The 18503-nt window shown below is 41.7% G+C and overlaps 1 protein-coding gene across 4 annotated transcripts in view; it reads left to right on the forward strand.

Annotated features, from left to right (window-relative positions):
- Nucleotides 1–17615, forward strand: part of LOC110529353 (pleckstrin homology domain-containing family G member 3) — a 117488-nt gene extending 99873 nt beyond the window's left edge. For 2 of the 4 annotated variants that reach the window (XM_036984732.1, XM_036984730.1), the window contains 7 exons: nucleotides 718–819; nucleotides 1192–1224; nucleotides 2442–2452; nucleotides 3105–3479; nucleotides 5092–5205; nucleotides 12545–14165; nucleotides 15325–17615. In XM_036984732.1, the coding sequence (XP_036840627.1) occupies nucleotides 718–819; nucleotides 1192–1224; nucleotides 2442–2452; nucleotides 3105–3479; nucleotides 5092–5205; nucleotides 12545–14165; nucleotides 15325–16277 (3209 nt within the window). In that variant the 3' untranslated portion in view covers nucleotides 16278–17615. The remainder of the gene's footprint in view (nucleotides 1–717; nucleotides 820–1191; nucleotides 1225–2441; nucleotides 2453–3104; nucleotides 3480–5091; nucleotides 5206–12544; nucleotides 14166–15324) is intronic. The other 2 variants (XM_036984731.1, XM_036984733.1) reach the window with 2 other exon arrangements.
- Nucleotides 17616–18503: the final 888 nt, after the last annotated feature.

Consider the following 18503-nt stretch of genomic DNA (forward strand, 5'->3'; position numbering starts at 1 on the left):
TAGACTGGCAAATTCTCTAAGACAATGTTGGAGGCAGTTTATGGTAAAGACATTAACATACAATTATCTGGCAGCAGCTGTGGTGGACATTGCATTGTTGCAGTCTGGCATTGTGTTGTGACAAAACTGCATATTTTAGAGCTGTCTTTTATTGTCCTCAGCACAAGATGCACCTGTGTAATAATCAGATTATTGATATGTCACACCTGTCTGGTGGATGGAGTATCTTGGCAATGGAGAAATGCTCTCTAACAGGGATGTAAACAATTTGAGAGAAATAAGCTTTTTGTACATGTGGAACATTTCTGGGATATTTTATTTCAGCTCATGAAACATGGGACAAACACTTCAGATGTTGCGTTTTATGTTTTTGTTCAGTATAGATAAGTTATTTATTAATAAATGTTCTAGAAATGATGGAATGGCAGGCGTTGTGTATTTATTATTTCAGACTGCCTCCTCTTAAAGGACTCTTCATTAGTACTTGACCAGAATAAATTAACTAGAATATATGTATTAATTATATACAAAAGCCGCACACTGTAATAATATTGGAAAGTGAGTGGATTGACCATCATGCATCAGCTGAATTTTTTCTTCAATATTTTTGTGTTTATTGTTCTTGAATCATGATGTCATTCATTAGACTATAAGTTCATCAGGTGTGATTCATGATTTGTAAGTCTGTTAACCCATGTTTGTCTCTGTGCCTAAAAGACCCATCAAAGTTCCGGTACAGTCCAGAGAGGATGAAAAAGGCCATGTCCTGCCAATCAGACGAGTTTCCCAGAGAAGGTCGTCAGGGCCGACGGCAGTCAGGTAAGCACCCAACTTTAGTCCTGAAACTCAAATATCTATTATTGATGGGTAAACCATTCACTGCTGTGTATGTGAACGTACAGGGACATTATATGGGGAGACATATTATGACTCTAGTGTTTTCAAATTTTGATTTGATTTGGCCAATGTTCAAATTGTGTGTCAGTCACGTAGCTAACTGTTACTCTACATGCTTTGTTAGCCTGGATTCAGATTTGGCTTTACGTGTCACATTTACATAACTCAAATATTGTATCGCACTGAAAAGGATTTGACAATGACCATCCATGCAGTTTTTTGAATTGTGATGAGGCGGGGACTGTCTGAAGTGGCTCTCTTTTGAGATGTGCTCATTGTCTATTTCTCTCTCAGAACCGACCAAACAGATCCTGAAGAACACCAAAGGTAAGGACACAAGGCTTTCATCCCAGCCAATTTCATGTCATCATCAGCCATTATGACAAACACCTCTGAGAACCTTTTTGTGACTGTTCAGAACCTACTTCCTCTGTGTAATAGTCACAGTTGGTAACCAAATATGAAAGGGTTAGCTTGAGGAAATGCGCATCTCCTATGATGCTGGTGCAAATGGTGAATTCTATGTCTAGTATTTCGTATTTTATTCGGATCCCCATTACCTCCTGCCAAAGCAGCCACTACTCTTCCTGGGGTCCAAACTGAAACAAAACAACACATCAAAACAATAGTCTACATCATTCATTTTTATTTTTTTTATTTTATTTCACCTTTATTTAACCAGGTAGGCTAGTTGAGAACACCTTTATTTAACCAGGTAGGCTAGTTGAGAACAAGTTCTCATTTGCAACTGCGACCTGGCCAAGATAAAGCAAAGCAGTGTGAACAGACAACACAGAGTTACACATGGAGTAAACAATTAACAAGTCAATAACACAGTATTGATAAAACAATGCGTCACATAAAGACATTGTGCACTGTAAAAATTGATGCTGCTCCACCAGTGTGTGATGAGGGACCATCACACAGCAGGTGCTTCAAAGAAACTGTGGGTAGCAGTAAAAGGATAGCCCTTTTGTCCCCGTTTTGGGGAGAACAAAAGCTAAGGTCTTTTACTTCTCCCTCTGAAATGAGAGCATAAAAGCCCCTTGGTTGCTCCATCGAGTGTCTCTCCAGCTCTTTTCTAGTAGTCAAATGTGGTTTGGAGAGCCGATCAGTGTCTCTTGCCCATTCGATTGATTCAGACTTTTAGTGAAAAATGTGACATTAGCATTATCCATTTTATTTTTTCATGCACCTTGTTTGGTGTGACAGTGAGCTAGGTTTAGTCCAAGCAAACAATGATGTCAGACTGCAGACTGACTAATTCATTTTCCAAACTCAATATGGAACTGTCAGTCATATGTAACTTTGGCATGGTTTCGTCTAAGGATATTAGACTAATTCATTGGAGAAGCGAACTCAATTTCATCATCGGGGAGGTATCATTGTCATTGAGTGCATTTTCAATTTGGCTTAACTTAGGCTTGTTTAATTTACAATTGACTGAATACTTAGCTTTTTGTCCATTTTTTTTAAATACATTTTTAAAAATATTTCTCTTCCCTTCTTGTTCACCTGTCCTGTTACCGGTGGGGATCCTACAGCCGTCCTCAAGGTAAGCCCAGAGTGGTCCATTTGAAATTCTACTTGATAACAAACACGTGCTCTATTATGCTGCACTTACCTCTGCTCTCAAAGCCCAGCCGAGGGGAATTTACGGTTAATAATGTCAGTTAACATGCCGTTCAAAGATGGCTAACGTCATACAAAGGAAGGCTTTTTTTCTAAGTGAGAGGAAACATACATCTGGAGATGGACATATTTAATTTAGTGGGCTTAAATTCAGGAAATTACAGTTTATATTTTGGAACTGCCCTCAGTGATTGCTTTCTCATGATTATTTCAGAACAAATTAACAGAATTCTATTCAATTTTCACTCCATGCAGTGTCTTATCCAAAGGTGGGGGGGGGGACTCTGAACTCGATGTGAAATGCATGTCTTGTCAATTGGCAATCAGTGTCTTATTCCCAGGCACTTTAGGGGTCTTAATAGGAACCATCCTGTTGCTCTGTCTGGGATTTACTGTAGCTCTATAATGTCACCACATGTGGGTATGAGACGATTTTTGTAACAGGACTCATGTTTTCACACAATCCAGAGTATTTGCTGAGTGTGTGGAGATACCCAACAGGCTTTACTGAATAGGTCTTGAGGAGGTTCGTCAGACAAAATGCATTGTGTGATCTGTGTGACTTCACGCTACAGCATGCAGACAGCGAAGGGACCCTACCAGATGACCCGCGCTCCATTCAGGCAGCCGCTAGCGTCAGCACCCTGGGCTCGAGCCTAGGCGAGTCCGAGGCTGAGAGGCCTAGTGTGGAGGAGGAAGAAGAAGAAGAAGAGGAGGAGGATATGGGCCTTAGGAAGGGCTCACTTGAGAGGCTAAGCCCCAGTGACATTGAGGAGCCGAGGACAGGGTCATCGTCCCACAAGGGCAGGGCGACCCTGGGGGAGGAATGTGACTCGGATGATATTCTGATGGAGGAAGACCAGGTAGAGGACTTTGCCAGTTCCATGCTGGCCGCCATCTCCTGCTGGCACTATAGAGCCAGGGCTTTGCTTTCCATGGGGGTCACAACGGTGAGGCTCTAGCTGCCACCATCGGGTTTCCTTCTTCTTCTAAGCTTTGTAGCTACCCCCCTCCAGTCCCCAGCTTGGCCACATTGGTCCACCCTAGTCTAGCCCAGAGTCTTGTCAGCCATAACCTACTAATGTCTTGGATAACCCCTTGTCAATGCTATTCGCATCCTGCAAACAGCGACTGACTTTCATGTATGATGCTCCGTCTAAGCATGGATGCTCTTTGTCTCAATGCTTTCTACATTCAACTGCGTTAGACTACTAGATGCATGATCGTCATACTCCCGGAGTACCTCTAATGCTGCTTATGTTGAGTGACTGTGCTTTGTGCTTGTGCGAGTGACTGTGCTTTGTGCTTGTGTGAGTGACTGTGCTTGTGTGAGTGACTGTGCTTGTGTGAGTGACTGTGCTTGTGTGAGTGACTGTGCCTTGTGCTTGTGTGAGTGACTGTGCCTTGTGCTTGTGTGAGTGACTGTGCCTTGTGCTTGTGTGAGTGACTGTGCCTTGTGTGAGTGACTGTGCCTTGTGTGAGTGACTGTGCCTTGTGTGAGTGACTGTGCCTTGTGTGAGTGACTGTGCCTTGTGTGAGTGACTGTGCCTTGTGTGAGTGACTGTGCTTGTGTGAGTGACTGTGCTTGTGTGAGTGACTGTGCTTGTGTGAGTGACTGCTTTGTGCTTGTGTGAGTGACTGTGCTTGTGTGAGTGACTGTGCTTGTGTGAGTGACTGCTTTGTGCTTGTGTGAGTGACTGTCGGTGCTGCAAAAACAAGGGGACGAATGGAACCCTTTTCATTTCTATTTAACTGACAAAATTAGCTTTTTTGTTGTTTTGCTGCCATTTACAATGTCGTTGTCATTGCCTCTTGTGAATCTCTCAATTAAAAAGGGAATGAAAAAGGGTAGGTAACTGCCCTCATCTCTCAGTTTAGCACAAACTTTGGCTCCAATGTCTCGCTCTGACACTGCTCCCAGGACAGGTACATACTAAGAAAATAGGAGTCCCTTTTCTGTTTGTGCTCTAAACTACTGACCAGTCCTGAAGAAGTTCTGCATGCATAGTGTCTTGTTTAAACCAGCTCATCTATAAATGTCTCATCTATAAAAACATCCCCCCCCCCCACCCCGGTATTTTCTAATTTGTCTGTTTATTTATGCTGAACTAAAATAAGCGTTTGCTGCTACTTGAGTGTCAGTCTGACAACACAACACTGATTTGCATGTCTGCTGGGATTGATCAACTAATCGTGTGTGCATGGAGTGTGCTGTTGATAATGAGGTTTGCTGATTCACAACACAGGCTTTACCTGGCTCTAATCCCCTTGCAAATGCGTTGCCGTCTGTATTTTCAGACTCAAATAATGAGTCCCATTCTTACTATGTACATCTTGAGCAGACCGGTATCATCTTTCACTGTTGTAGTTAAAGTAATATGAGACAATAGGGTCAAAAATAACAGATTTATTGGCAATTTATACAATTTTATGAAAACATCTTGAAGACAAATGTTGTATCATTGCTTATCAAGATGTATTAGCCCTGTCTTGGCTGAGGTTAGGAAGCTAATTCTAAATATTTTTAAACCTGGTTCTAAAATGATATTTTTCTTCCTGAAGGATGAAGAGGGAGACGATGTAGTTGAGGAGAATGGGTCTTACAAAGAGAATGGGATTTCATCTGGTCCTGTGTTACAGTCGGAGACGGAGCAAAGCACCTCCATCGCGGAGAAGGTAAAGACGTGCCAGAGCTGGTTGGTGTTTGTGCCTCCTCACTGTACCGTCTGAATCTGTGAAAAATCAAACATCATCCTGGGGATGGAGGGAAAACATTGCTCATCCGCTGTCCACTCCACTTTCATCTGTCTCAAGTTTCTGGGTTTGGTCTTCACCACTTCCACTGACATTATTCAGTGACACGTTGTGCCCATCTGTCTTGACTGATGTATTCCATCAAATGATGGCTGTGGAAGTGGCCTGTCTGGGTCAATGTGTCTCTTCCAAAATACTTCTCCTTGCCTCTCAAATTGGAAGCGCTGTCCAACCAAGCTTTCTGCTTCAGATTCATTCTGTCACAGTAACAGAACATGTGTCAGAGTCTGGTAGATAAAATGGAACTGTAGATCATGTGAGGTTTATAGGTGGGTCGCTCCACCAATTAGGTGCTTTTTGAGTAGCCTAACTTGGCTAGGGGGGGGGGGGGGGGGGGGTGGAAATGTCACTTAATTTTTACTTTCTGTCATAAAGAACACATTTTCAACCTAATAAAAAAAGGCATTCCTTCCAATCTTGAGGTTAAGTATAAAAAATACTATATGCCTATTAAGTGCCAAATAAAGTAACATGGTTGACAACCTCATCTTAAATCAGCCATCAATCTCTTTTTGATGACAGGGGGAATGGTAGCTTTTTGTGTGCAACAGGAAGGGGCAATTCAATGCAAGCTCAACTAAATATATACTTTCCGAATGCACTAATATATATATATATATATATATATATATATATATATATATATATATATATATATATATATATATATATATATATATATATATATATATATATATAGTGCATTCGGAAAGTATTCAGACCCCTTGACTTATTCCACATTTTATTACATCCAGTCTTATTAAAACATTTTTTCCTCATCAGTTTACACACTACCCCATAATGACACATTTAACACAGAAATACCTTATTTACGTAAGTATTCAGACCATGTGTTATGAGACTTGAAATTGAGCTCAAGTGCATCCTGTTTCCATCGATCATCCTTGAGATGTTTCTACAACTTGATTGTAGTACACCAGTGGTAAATTCAATTGATTGGACATGATTTGGAAAGGCACACACCTGTCTATATAAGGTCCCACAGTTGACAGTGCATGTCAGATCAAAAACCAAGCCATGAGGTCGAAGGAATTGTCCGTAGAGCTCCGAGACAGGACTGTGTCAAGGCACAGATCTTGGGAAGGGTACCAAAATATTTCTGTAGCTTTAAAAGGTTCCCAAGAACACAGTAGCCTCCATCATTCTTAAATGGAAGAAGTTTGGAACCACCAAGACTCTTCCTAGAGCTGCCCCCCCCCCCCCCCCCCCCCCGCCAAACTGAGCAATAGGGGGAGAAGGGCCTTGGTCAGGGAGGTGACCAAGAACCCGATGATCACTCTGGAAGAGCTCCAGAGTTCCTCTGTGGAGATGGTTGTCCTTCTGGAAGGTTCTCCCATCTCTGCAGCACTCCATCAATTAGGCCTTTATGGTAGAGTGGCCAGACGGAAGCCACTCCTCAGTAAAAGGCACATGACAGTCCGCTTGGAGTTTACTAAAAGGCACCTTAAAGCAAGGTTCTCTGGTCTGATGAAACCAAGCATGTCTGGAGGAAACCTGGCAACATCCCTACGGTGAAGCATGATAGTGACAGCATCATGCTGTGGTTATTTTTTTATGCGGTAGAAACTGGATGACTAGTCAGGATCGATGGAAATATGAACGGAGCAAAGTACACCGAGATACTTGATGAAAACCTGCTCCAGAGATCTCAGGACCTCAGACTGGGGTGAAGGTTCACCTTCCAACAGGTCAACGATCCTAAGCACACAGCCAAGACAATGCAGGAGTGGCTTTGGGACAAGTCTCTAAATGTTCTTGAGTGGCTCAGCCAGAGCCTGGACTTGAACTCGATCGAACATCTCTGGAGAGACCTGAAAATATCTGTGCAGCGACGCTTCCCGATCAACCTGACAGAGGTTGAGAGGAGAAACTCCCCAAATACAGGTGTGCCAAGCTTGTTTCTTCATTAACAAGAAGTCTCAAGGCTGTAATCACTGCCAAGGTGCTTCAACAAAGTACTGAGTAAAGTGTCTGAATACTTACTTAAATGTGATATTTCAGGTTTTTTTTTGTCAAGTTTTGCTTTGTCATTATGGGGTATTGTGTGTAGATTGATGAGGGGGGAAAAAATATTTTATGCATTTTAGAATAAGGCCGGAATGTAACAAAATGTGGAAAAAGTCAAGGAGTCTGAATACTTTTCAAATGCCCTGTATTCAGTTGAAGTCAGAAGTTTGCATACACTTATGTTGGAGTCATTAAAACTTGTTTTTCTATTTTTGCAACCAATATAATTAAAAAATATATATATATATATATATATATATATATATATTTGACCTTTATTTAACTAGGCAAGTCAGTTAAGAACAAATTGTCATTTTCAATGACAGTCTAGGAACAGAATGTTATATATAGGGGGGATACAACCATCCCAGCTCTGCAGACTGTGCTGCGAAGAGACAGAATCATTTGATTTTGTTTTGGTTCTGTCCATATGTACAGTTCAAGTTGGAAGTTTACATACACTTCGGTTGGAGTCATTAAAACTCATTTTTCAACCACTCCCCACATTTCTTGTTAACAAACTATAGTTTTGGCAAGTCGGTTAGGACATCTACTTTGTGCATGACACAAGTTATTTTTCCAACAATTGTTTCCAGAAAGATTATTTCACTAATAATTCACTGTATCACAATTCTAGTGGGTCAGATGTTTACAAACACTAAGTTGACTGTGCCTTTAAACAGCTTGGAAAATTCCAGAAAATGTCATGGCTTTAGAAGCTTCTGATAGGCTAATTGACATCATTTGAGTCAATTGAGGTGTACCTGTGGATGTATTTCAAGGCCTACCTTCAAACTCAGTGCCTCTTTGCTTGACATCATGGGAAAATTAAAAGAAATCAGCCAAAATTGTAGACCTCCACAAGTCTGGTTCATCCTTGGGAGCAATTTCCAAATAACTGAAGGTACCACGTTCATCTGTACAAACAATAGTATGCAAGTATAAACGCCATGGGACCACGCATACATCATACCGCTCAGGAAGGAGACGCGTTCGGTCTCCTAGAGATGAACGTACTTTGGTGCAAAGAGTGCAAATCAATCCCAGAACAGCAGCAAAGGACCGTGTGAAGATCCTGGAGGAAACGGGTACAAAAGTATCTATATCCACAGTAAAACGAGTCCTATATCGACATAACCTGAAAGGCCTCTCAGCAAGGAAGAAGCCACTGCTCCAAAACCACCATAAAAAAGCCAGACTATGGTTTGCAACAGCACATGGGGACAAAGATCATACTTTGGAGAAATAACTTCTGGTCTGATGAAAAATAAATTGAACTGTTTGGCCATAATGGCCTTTATGTTTGGAGGAAAAAGGGGGAGGCTTGCGAGCCGAAGAACACCATCCCAACCGTGAAGCACGGTGGTGGCAGCATCATGCTGTGGGGGTGCTTTGCAGCAGGAGGGACTGGTGCACGTCATAAAATAGATGGCATCATGAGGAAGACAAGTACATGGATATATTGAAGCAACATCTCAAGACATCAGTCAGGAAGTTAAATCTTGCTCGCAAATGTGTCTAACAAATGGAGAACGACCCCAATCATACTTCCAAAGTTATGGCAAAATGGCTTAAGGACAACAAAGTCAAGGTATTGGAGTGGCCATCACAAAGCCCTGACCTCAATCCTATAGAACATTTGTGGGCAGAACTGAAAAAATGTGTGCGAGCAAGGATACTTTAAAACCTGACTCAGTTACACCAGCTCTGTCAGGAGGAATGGGCCAAAATTCACCCAACTTATTGTGGGAAGCTTGTGGAAGGCTACTCAAAACTTTTGACCCAAGTTAAACAATTTAAAGGCAATACTACCAAATACTAATTGAGTGTTTGTCAACTTCTGACCCACTGGGAATGTGATGAAAGAAATATAAACTGAACTAAATCATTCTCTCTAATACTTTTCAGACATTTCACATTCTTAAAATAGACTGACCTAAGACAGGGAATTTTTACTAGAATTAAATGTCAGGAATTGTGAAAAACTGAGTTTAAATCTATTCGGGTAAGGTGTATGTAAACTTCGACTATATATACCAAAATGAAGGGTTATGTTCGACTGGTTCAGTTCTCCACCATAAAATTTACAAAAAGAATAGGACCAGCTGCTTTTACACCATGATTTGACTATTGATATAAATTTTGTATTTTTATTGGGATGGGGGGGACTGTTGCTGTCTGAACTTATTTAACAGTAATAGTCAACAGTCAAAATGTTGTTGTGCATCAGAAGTCACGTTCTTTTGGTAAGTATTGTTGAATTACTGACCAGGGTGGGGCCCATTTGCTCATCCGTTATCATATAAAAAAAATTGCAACATTTGCCTAAGGCAAAATGTGTAGAATCGCAGCAAACATTTTCTCTACTGCCCATGAAAGAATGCTCAGAAATAAATGTTTTTGCGCGATATTCCAAATGCCTGAATCGCATTTATGCCCGCTTTTTCTCAAGCGGACATAAGGGTGTGTTCATAACAATTCAACTGTTCCACTCTGTTAGCTAGCAAATAGATTTAAGTTTGCTAAACTTTAATAAAATATGGTCTGGCTAATCACTAGCACTTGGGCTTGAGAGATTGTTGATGAGACTTCTGTTAGTTTTCTAGAGCCTAATGCCTGCTACAAGTAGTTATTAGTGAATGTTCATTATGCATGGTTCTAGTAAAATGTGTAACAAAAAGGGCATTTTCATAGACAGACTTGAAAGCCAGATCAGTGATTTATTGCAAAAAAATCAGGTTAAACTATTTTGATAAAATAACCAATGGGGCTTATGGTTGTGGAAGGCTTATATTTAGCCTAGGTAGAATTACACAAGCCCTGAATTAATTTGATTATGGCTGACTGTAATGCATTGTATTTGACCTGTAATTCTATAACAACAATAATTTAAAGAAAGCATTTTTAAAAATGTAGATGTACAGTCGTCGCCAAAAGTTTTGAGAATGACACAAATATAAATTTTCCTCCGTTTGTATAATGGCAATTTGCATATACTCCAGAATGTTATGAAGAGAATGATCAGATGAATTGCAATTAATTGCAAAGTCCCTCTTTGCCATGCAAATGAACTGAATCCCCAAAAAAAACATTTCCCCTGCATTTCAGTTCTGCCACAAAAGGACCAGTTAACATCAGTGATTCTCTGGTTAACACAGGTGTGAGTGTTGACGAGGACAAGGCTGGATATCACTCTGTCATGCTGATTTGAGTTCGAATAACAGACTGGAAGCTTCAAAAGGAGGGTGGTAACATCATTGTTCTTCCTCTGTCAATCATGTTTACCTGCAAGGAAACACGTGCCGTCGTCATTGCTTTGCACAAAAAGGGCTTCACAGGCAAGGATATTGCTGCCAGTAAGATGGCACCTAAATCAATCATTTATCGGATCATCAAGAACTTCAAGGAGAGCGGTTCAATTGTTGTGAAGGCTTCAGGGCGCCCAAGAAAGTCCAGCAAGTGCCAGGACCTTCTCCTAAAGTTGATTCAGCTGCGGGATCGGGGCACCACCTGTACAGAGCTTGCTCAGGAATGGCAGCAGGCAGGTGTGAGTTCATCTGCACGCACAGTGAGGCGAAGACTTTTGGAGGATGGCCTGGTGTCAAGAAGGGCAGCAAAGAACCACTTCTCTCCAGGAAAAACATCAGGGACAGACTGATATTCTGCTAAAGGTACAGGGATTGGACTGCTGAGGACTGGGGAAAGTCGTTTTCTCTGATGAATCCCTTTTCTGATTGTTTGGGGCCCCCGGAAAAAAGTTTGTCCGGAGAAGACAAGGTGAGCGCTACCATCAGTCCTGTGTCATGCCAACAGTAAAGCATCCTGAGACAATTCATGTGTGGGGTTGCTTCTCAGCCAAGGGAGTGGGCTCACTCACAATTTTGCCTAAGAACACAGCCATGAATAAAGAATGGTACCGACACATCCTCTGAGAGCAACTTCTCCCAACCATTCAGGAAAAGTTTGGTGACGAACAATGCCTTTTCCAGCATGATAGAGTACCCCACAAATTCTGACAAACTCCAAGCATTGATTATGCAAGAATGGGCTGCCATCAGTCAGGATGTGGCCCAGAAGTTAATTGACAGTATGCCAGGGTGGATTGCAGAGGTCTTGAAAAAGAAGGCAAAAGTGATAACGAAGTGGCTTGGGGAACAAAACATCTATATTTTGGGTCCATGGCCAGGAAACTCCCCAGACCTTAATCCTATTGAGAACTTGTGGTCAATCCTCAAGAGGCGGGTGGACAAACAAAACCCCACAAATTCTGACAAACTCCAAGCATTGATTATGCAAGAATGGGCTGCCCAGAAGTTAATTGACAGTATGCCAGGGCGGATTGCAGAGGTCTTGAAAAAGAAGGGTCAACACTGCAAATATTGACACTTTGCATCAACTTCCTGTAATTGTCAATAAAAGCATTTGACACTTATGAAATGCTTCAGTATTCCATAGTAACACCTGACAAAAATATCTAAAGACACTGAAGCAGCAGACTTTGTGGAAATTAATTTGTGTCATTCTCAAAACTTTTGGCCACGACTGTATATCGTGAATCGCTCATAAATCTGAAACAATCTAGATATCATTTTTAGGCCATATCACCCAGCCCTACCCCCATTAAAGTTGCACAAGCACTAATTTCATGGAACTACCCAGGTACTGACACATTTTTAAAGATGCACATTTTGCATTGTTTGTTTTCAGTGTATGTTGAAAAAGACTTCACTTGTTTAGAGAATAGATGAATGTTAAAGGTGAAATATGCAGAAATCCCTCTGCCATTTCCTGGTGGCAATAAATGGAATAGTTTGCCTAATTTCAGTTTGTGACTAACTAAGCAATGCATAGTGTAGAGAATCATTGTACCATCTAAACCGCTGTGAAATATTTTTTCAGTAACCAAAAATATAGTACTTTCATCTGTTTGAATCTGTTGTACAAATCCGAAAGTAAAAGACGCAAGAGCGAAACTTAAGAACGGAAAGTATAGACACAGGCGCACATAGAACACTTCTACCCCTTCTTACACTTGCTTTCAATGGAAATGACAGATCTGTAACTCTGATCTCTATGTGAATTTGGTAGGGTCACCCCAAAAAGTTATAAATTGCAGATTTAAGGATGGAGGTTGCTTTTGTGCTCTTACTTAGAATTACACTTTTTCTCCAAGGCTCCTCAGGACAAGCCACTGCTCCAGACCAACACCTCTGCCTCGGAGTCCACTGAAAGGCTTAAGCCAGCCTCCTCGGACCCAGAGATGGCTTCTGCCACTCCTCCCAAGGTCTGCACCACTCCTCCCAAGGTCTGCACCACTCCTCCCAAGGTCTGCACCACTCCTCCCAAGGTCTGCACCACTCCCCGCTGGATCGCGTTACCAGAGCCCCAGTGTGACAAGGAGGATGCGATGGAGGAACAGACCGGGGTGTCGTCAGCATCTCAGTCAGATGACATAAAAACATTGAGCAGTGCAGAATCTTCCGAAGAAGAGGAGGAAGAGGAAGTAGCAGCAGCACAGGAGAGCGGGCCCAGCAGCATTCTACCTCCCTCCGTACTGAATCAAGCCAGTGCCATCGCGGAGCACTTCACCAACAGCGCCAGGCGAGGCAGCACGGATGATGCCCGCTCCCTTGGCTGCTCCTCGCCACGCCTTCCCAGCCGGACTGGCAGCACCCTCAGCCTTGGCGGCGAAGGCAATGAACGCCCCCACTGGCTGAACAGCGCCTGCTTCGAACCGACCCAGGACAACTTTGGCGGAACGGATCTGACTATGCTTTCTCCGAGGGATGACAGCATCTTTGAGATCCACAGGAGGAGAGACTCTACCCTATCCAAGCAGGACCAGTTGCTCATTGACAAAATCAAAAGCTACTACGAGACTGCTGAGCACCAGGATGCCAACTTCAGCCTCAGGCGCAGGGAGAGCCTGACCTATATCCCTACTGGCCTTGTCAAGAACTCTGTCAGCTGGTTCAACAGTTCGGATGAGAGCCCTGGTGCAGAGAAAAGTGATACATCAGCCTTGGCCACTTCCTCTGCACCCCACCCTTCCACTTCAGAACCTGATTCATCCAAGGCTCCAGGCGTCTGGGACTGCATGACCTCCGGTGCATCATTTGACTCACTGGAGTTGGAGAGAAGTAAGAAGCCTGAGGTGGTGGGTTCAGAGGCAGAGAGAAAGGACCGGTCTCTGGGTTTACAGGAGAGGCACATCCAGGACGAGGAGTTCCGACCTTCATCTGAGATGATCAAGGTTTGGCAGGACATGGAGAAAAAGGGGAGCAGATCCCAGGGAGAGGCCAGAGGCCCTGTGAAAGACACCGAGGCTCAACAGAAGACCTCTAGAGTCGGTGGTCCAAGCCTATGCAGAAGGAGCCAGACTCCAAAGAAGAACTCTGAATCGGAGCCTGACGATTCCTTTATGATACTGGAGGAAGCTGACCTGAGCACCATCACTGAAGAGTCCATGAGCCCTTCGCCCATCAAGAGCAAGGTGTTGGGGCTTGGCCGTACAGCGAGTGTGAGGGATCCCCGCAGATCCAGGGTTGACGAGGGTAGGCTTTCCAGAGCTCCTATGCCCAGGGTCATCCAGTTGAGGGCTGAGGAAGGGGAGGAGACCAGCAAGGAGCCTCAGTCGCCAGACGATGCGGAGATGGCTAAGAACAAAGTTTTCCAGTTGGCCCGGCAGTACAGCCAGCGTATCAAGTGCACTACACCAGCTCCTAGACAGCGAGATGTCCTGTTTGGAAAGAAGAATCTGCCCTGTGTGATCGAGGAGAAGCCAGAGAGCTCAGGTACGGAAGATATGGAAGAGTGTTGTGTTTTTCTAAATGATGTGCACTCAGGTAGGGAAGAGCTTTGTTTGTCCCTAAGTGTTGTGCCTCAAGAAGTGCTGTGTTATTCTTTTTACCAAGTAGGGTTTGAATTAGTCTTAGCCTCGCTAGGAAGTGCTCTCCTATTAGCCTGGCAAATATCGGTTTCAAGTGACTGATAGGGCTGCCCACATTGGGGGGGAAGATTTGATGGAAAATGTACTAATAGATTGCTTAGCAAATCATACAGTTTTTATTTATGCGGCCTATGTAGTTTACATGCACACTAAACCAGTATTACTTCGACTATGGCAATACTCTGAGTAAGGCAGAGTAAGGTCTTAATTAGAGTAAGCATACTCTTGAGTAAAATAGGTTGACTATCGAGCTATTTTCCACATTATTATAAGATTATTAGGACAAGTAATCGCCTTAATCGGAGTATTACTCTTTCTCTGAATACTTTTCGGCAAACAAGCGCACAGGAAAGCAACTTACTCCAGAAGAGAAGGCATTGGGTGAGTCAAGGTAGGATGATGAGTAGCTGGTTTTAGCAATGCTAATTAGTATTCTCCAGCCAATTTAGCTTGTTTGCTAAATTGTGTCATTGGTATGTCGTTGTCGTGGGTATATTAGCGGTCGTGACGGACATGAGACGGAGCTCACGATAAGCTCCCACTGTTGTCAATGCAGCCTACTACATTGGCAGCGTGAGCAGTACAGCAGCACTTAAAGCACGCATTTTGACTCTATTTTCCTGAAACCGACACAAGTCGCTGAAGCTTCTGGAAACTGGAAGAAATGTATTGCGCTGCCTTCGTAATATGCTGCCTGAGTAGCAGTCAAAAAACTATGCTGACAGAACGCGAATGTGATGTTTTGTAGTGCATTGTAGATTTGTCATTACTGAGAATATTGTTTTACTCAGAGTATTCACAATAATCGTGAATATTGTGTGCATGTAAACATACCTGAAGATACCAAAACTACTACTAAGCAATATAGACCGCAGTGTCCCTTCGGAGCATTACAGTATACCACACGAGAATGCCCAAAATAAAAACAGAACTTTCAACTTATTCTGATACTCTGACGCTCAGATACTTCCTGTTCAGTCTTTTTTATGTGGTGTGTTTTACAGGTAAACCCAACTTGACGCTGCCCCTGCTCTCGTTTGATCGTGTGAGCAATCTCCAGGAGTTGAGTCCTATAGCCATATCTCCCAACCCTGCTCACATGCCTAGCTCTTTGGGCAGTCCCCGAGTCCTTTCACCTGGCCGCATGTCCGCCAAGAGCCCACTCAATCCTACGCCTACCGAGGCTTTTAACTGGCCCGACGTGCGGACACTTCGCTGCAAGTATGCCAGCTCGGACAAAGATCAGTCCCAGCTGCCGCCAGTTAACCGAAGCCGTTCAGTTCCTGAGAGGATGGACAGCGGCCCCAAAAGGCGCTCAAGCTTCTGCTCCAGCTTAGTCACTGCTTCTGGTACGGTCGAGGCTCCGGCCTACAGACCCCACCTCAGCAGGGACCCTGGCCCTGGAGAGGGGTTGGCTAGGCTCCACAGGGCCGGGTCATTGGACCAGAGACTGAGTGGGCTGCATCTGAGTGAGCTACAGAACCTCCAGGATGAAGTCCCTGATGACAGTTACTACATCTCGGCACAGGCCACCATGCCCAATGACCACAGGGTCGTTGTTGTGGAGAAGGTTCCGGAGCCTGAGACAGAATCCAGCTCTGCAGAACCACTGGAGATGGTACTCAGGGCAAGGAGAGTAGAGGTGGTAGAGGACATAGATGATAGCTATGTCCAGATCCGTTCACCGACCACTAGAGAGAAAATCTCCATCATGGCTGTAATCGACCGTTGCCGGGTCTATCAGGAGTCAGATGAGTATAGGCAAAGGGAGGAGGGCGGGGCTAAGGCAGAGTCAGTACCCTTAAGTGGGAGGGGCAAGGAACTTGACAAGGGTCCACCCTCAAATGAAAAGCTTGAAGATGCCCAGAAAACTGCCATGAACTTGGTCAAAAAGACAGATGCTAGTCAACAGAACGTGGTGAAAAACTTGAGACAAAAATTCCTTAACTTGAGGTGAATAGCACCAGTAAACTTTTTAAGTAACCTTTTATTCTGTTCATATTTTTCATCAACTAAGGGGTTTGTTAGGTATGCTGATCTCAAGTTAGGATTCGGTGTGCGTGTTGGTCAGTCTTGTACTGCAATTTAATGGTTTAAGCTTTGCTGTCAAACTTTCTGTGTACATAGAAGCGGTTATTGTGACAGCCCAGGGAAAATGTAGTTGTTTTGTCTCTAATGTTGCATAGAAATGTTTAAATATCTATGTACAATACTCAAGAGAACCCTCTCTTGATCCTGAAATGATGTCGGTCTAAAGCACCTTTTTGTATAGCTTGTGTTGTTCCATCATAAGGCAATTGTATTGCACAATTGAAGAGAGCAATTTTTTGGAGGGAGTGAAATATATTTAGTTTTCTTTCTAGGGTGGCTACCCACTGGGCACAGATGTCACTTCAACGTCTAGTTTTGATTTACATTTGATTGACTTGTCATCTAACGTAAATTCAAAGTAAAACCAACAAACATTTTCACCATCATTGGATTTAGGTTCAACGTTGGGTGAAAAAAATTCCTTTACGTCAATGACCATGTTGATTCAATGTCTTCAAATTGAATTGTTTTGTTGAAATGACATGGAAACAACATTGATTCAACCAGTTTGTGCTCAGTGGCTACTGTGTCTCTGACATGAAATGAGAGCCCCTCAACATCATAGCAGCACTACTGTTTACTGGAAAGCACAGAAATATATGATATTGTCTGACGACAATAGTTTTCGGGGGAAATGCTGACCAGAAAATTAAGGGAATGAGTCTGAAACTTGAGAGCATTGCATAATTAGCTGTTTTTACCATCTTTCCTTGAACTCTCACCCTGCACTAGACTCAACTTTCACTGCACATGGCCTGACCAATAAAATACACATGAGAGAGTCATGGCCATACTGGGATATAAATGGTTCATTAATTGCCCTGTGACCACTTTGTAAATCCCACCGGAAGTGGTGATAGCTCAAGGATTGTCTTGTAATTTTATATAATCATTGAATTGTCAAATGGATTGAGAATCAAAGACCCTGTATGAAGTGTTGCTCTTTTCTAGTTAGTCAACTTCTTACCTTGATTATATATATATTATTGTTCAGTTAATTGGCTAATGATGTGCACTTTGTATGTGTTCTCTGCTTCGGCTGCCCAAAGGAACTTCATTCTCAGCAACAGGTCATTGAAATGAGTGGACGTAAAACTTGAAAGAGTGAGAACTAGTGTACACGTATAGATCCAGGGGACCCTAGTCAAAAGGGTCCAGGTCTTCTACTGCTAAAAAGTGTTACTGTCACTGCTCACTACTCCAAGGGTCATTCCTTTTCTTCACTATCTACATTTACCTCTTATTTATTAAGCCAACGTCAATTTATGAACATTACTTGTCTTGTCTTTATATATTTGTGAGTGTGTATGTATGTGTATATATATATATGTGTGTGTATGTATGTGTATATATATATGTGTGTGTATATATGTGTATATATATGTGTGTATATATATATGTGTATATATATGTATATATATATATGTATGTATGTATGTATGTATGTATGTATGTATGTATGTATGTATGTATGTATGTATGTATGTATGTATGTATGTATGTATGTATGTATGTATGTATGTATGTATATATATATATATATATATATATATATATATATATATATATATGTATATATATATATATATATATATATATATATATATATATATATATATGTATATATATATATATATATATGTATATATATATATGTGTATATATATATATGTGTATATATATATATGTGTATATATATATATATGTGTATATATATATATATGTGTATATATATATATATGTGTATATATATATATGTGTGTATATATATATATGTGTGTATATATATGTGTATATATATGTGTATATATATGTATACGTATATATATATGTGTATATATATATATAGATGTATATATATATATATATAGATATATATATATAGATATATATATATATAGATATAGATATAGATATATATATAGATATATATAGATATAGATATATATAGATATATATATATATATATATATATATATATATGTATATGTATATAGATATATGTGTGTATATATATGTATATATATATATATGTATATGTATATAGATATATGTGTGTATATATATGTATATATATATGTGTGTGTGTGTG

Source organism: Oncorhynchus mykiss, chromosome 8, assembly GCF_013265735.2.
Source record: "Oncorhynchus mykiss isolate Arlee chromosome 8, USDA_OmykA_1.1, whole genome shotgun sequence".
Taxonomy (NCBI): domain Eukaryota; kingdom Metazoa; phylum Chordata; class Actinopteri; order Salmoniformes; family Salmonidae; genus Oncorhynchus; species Oncorhynchus mykiss.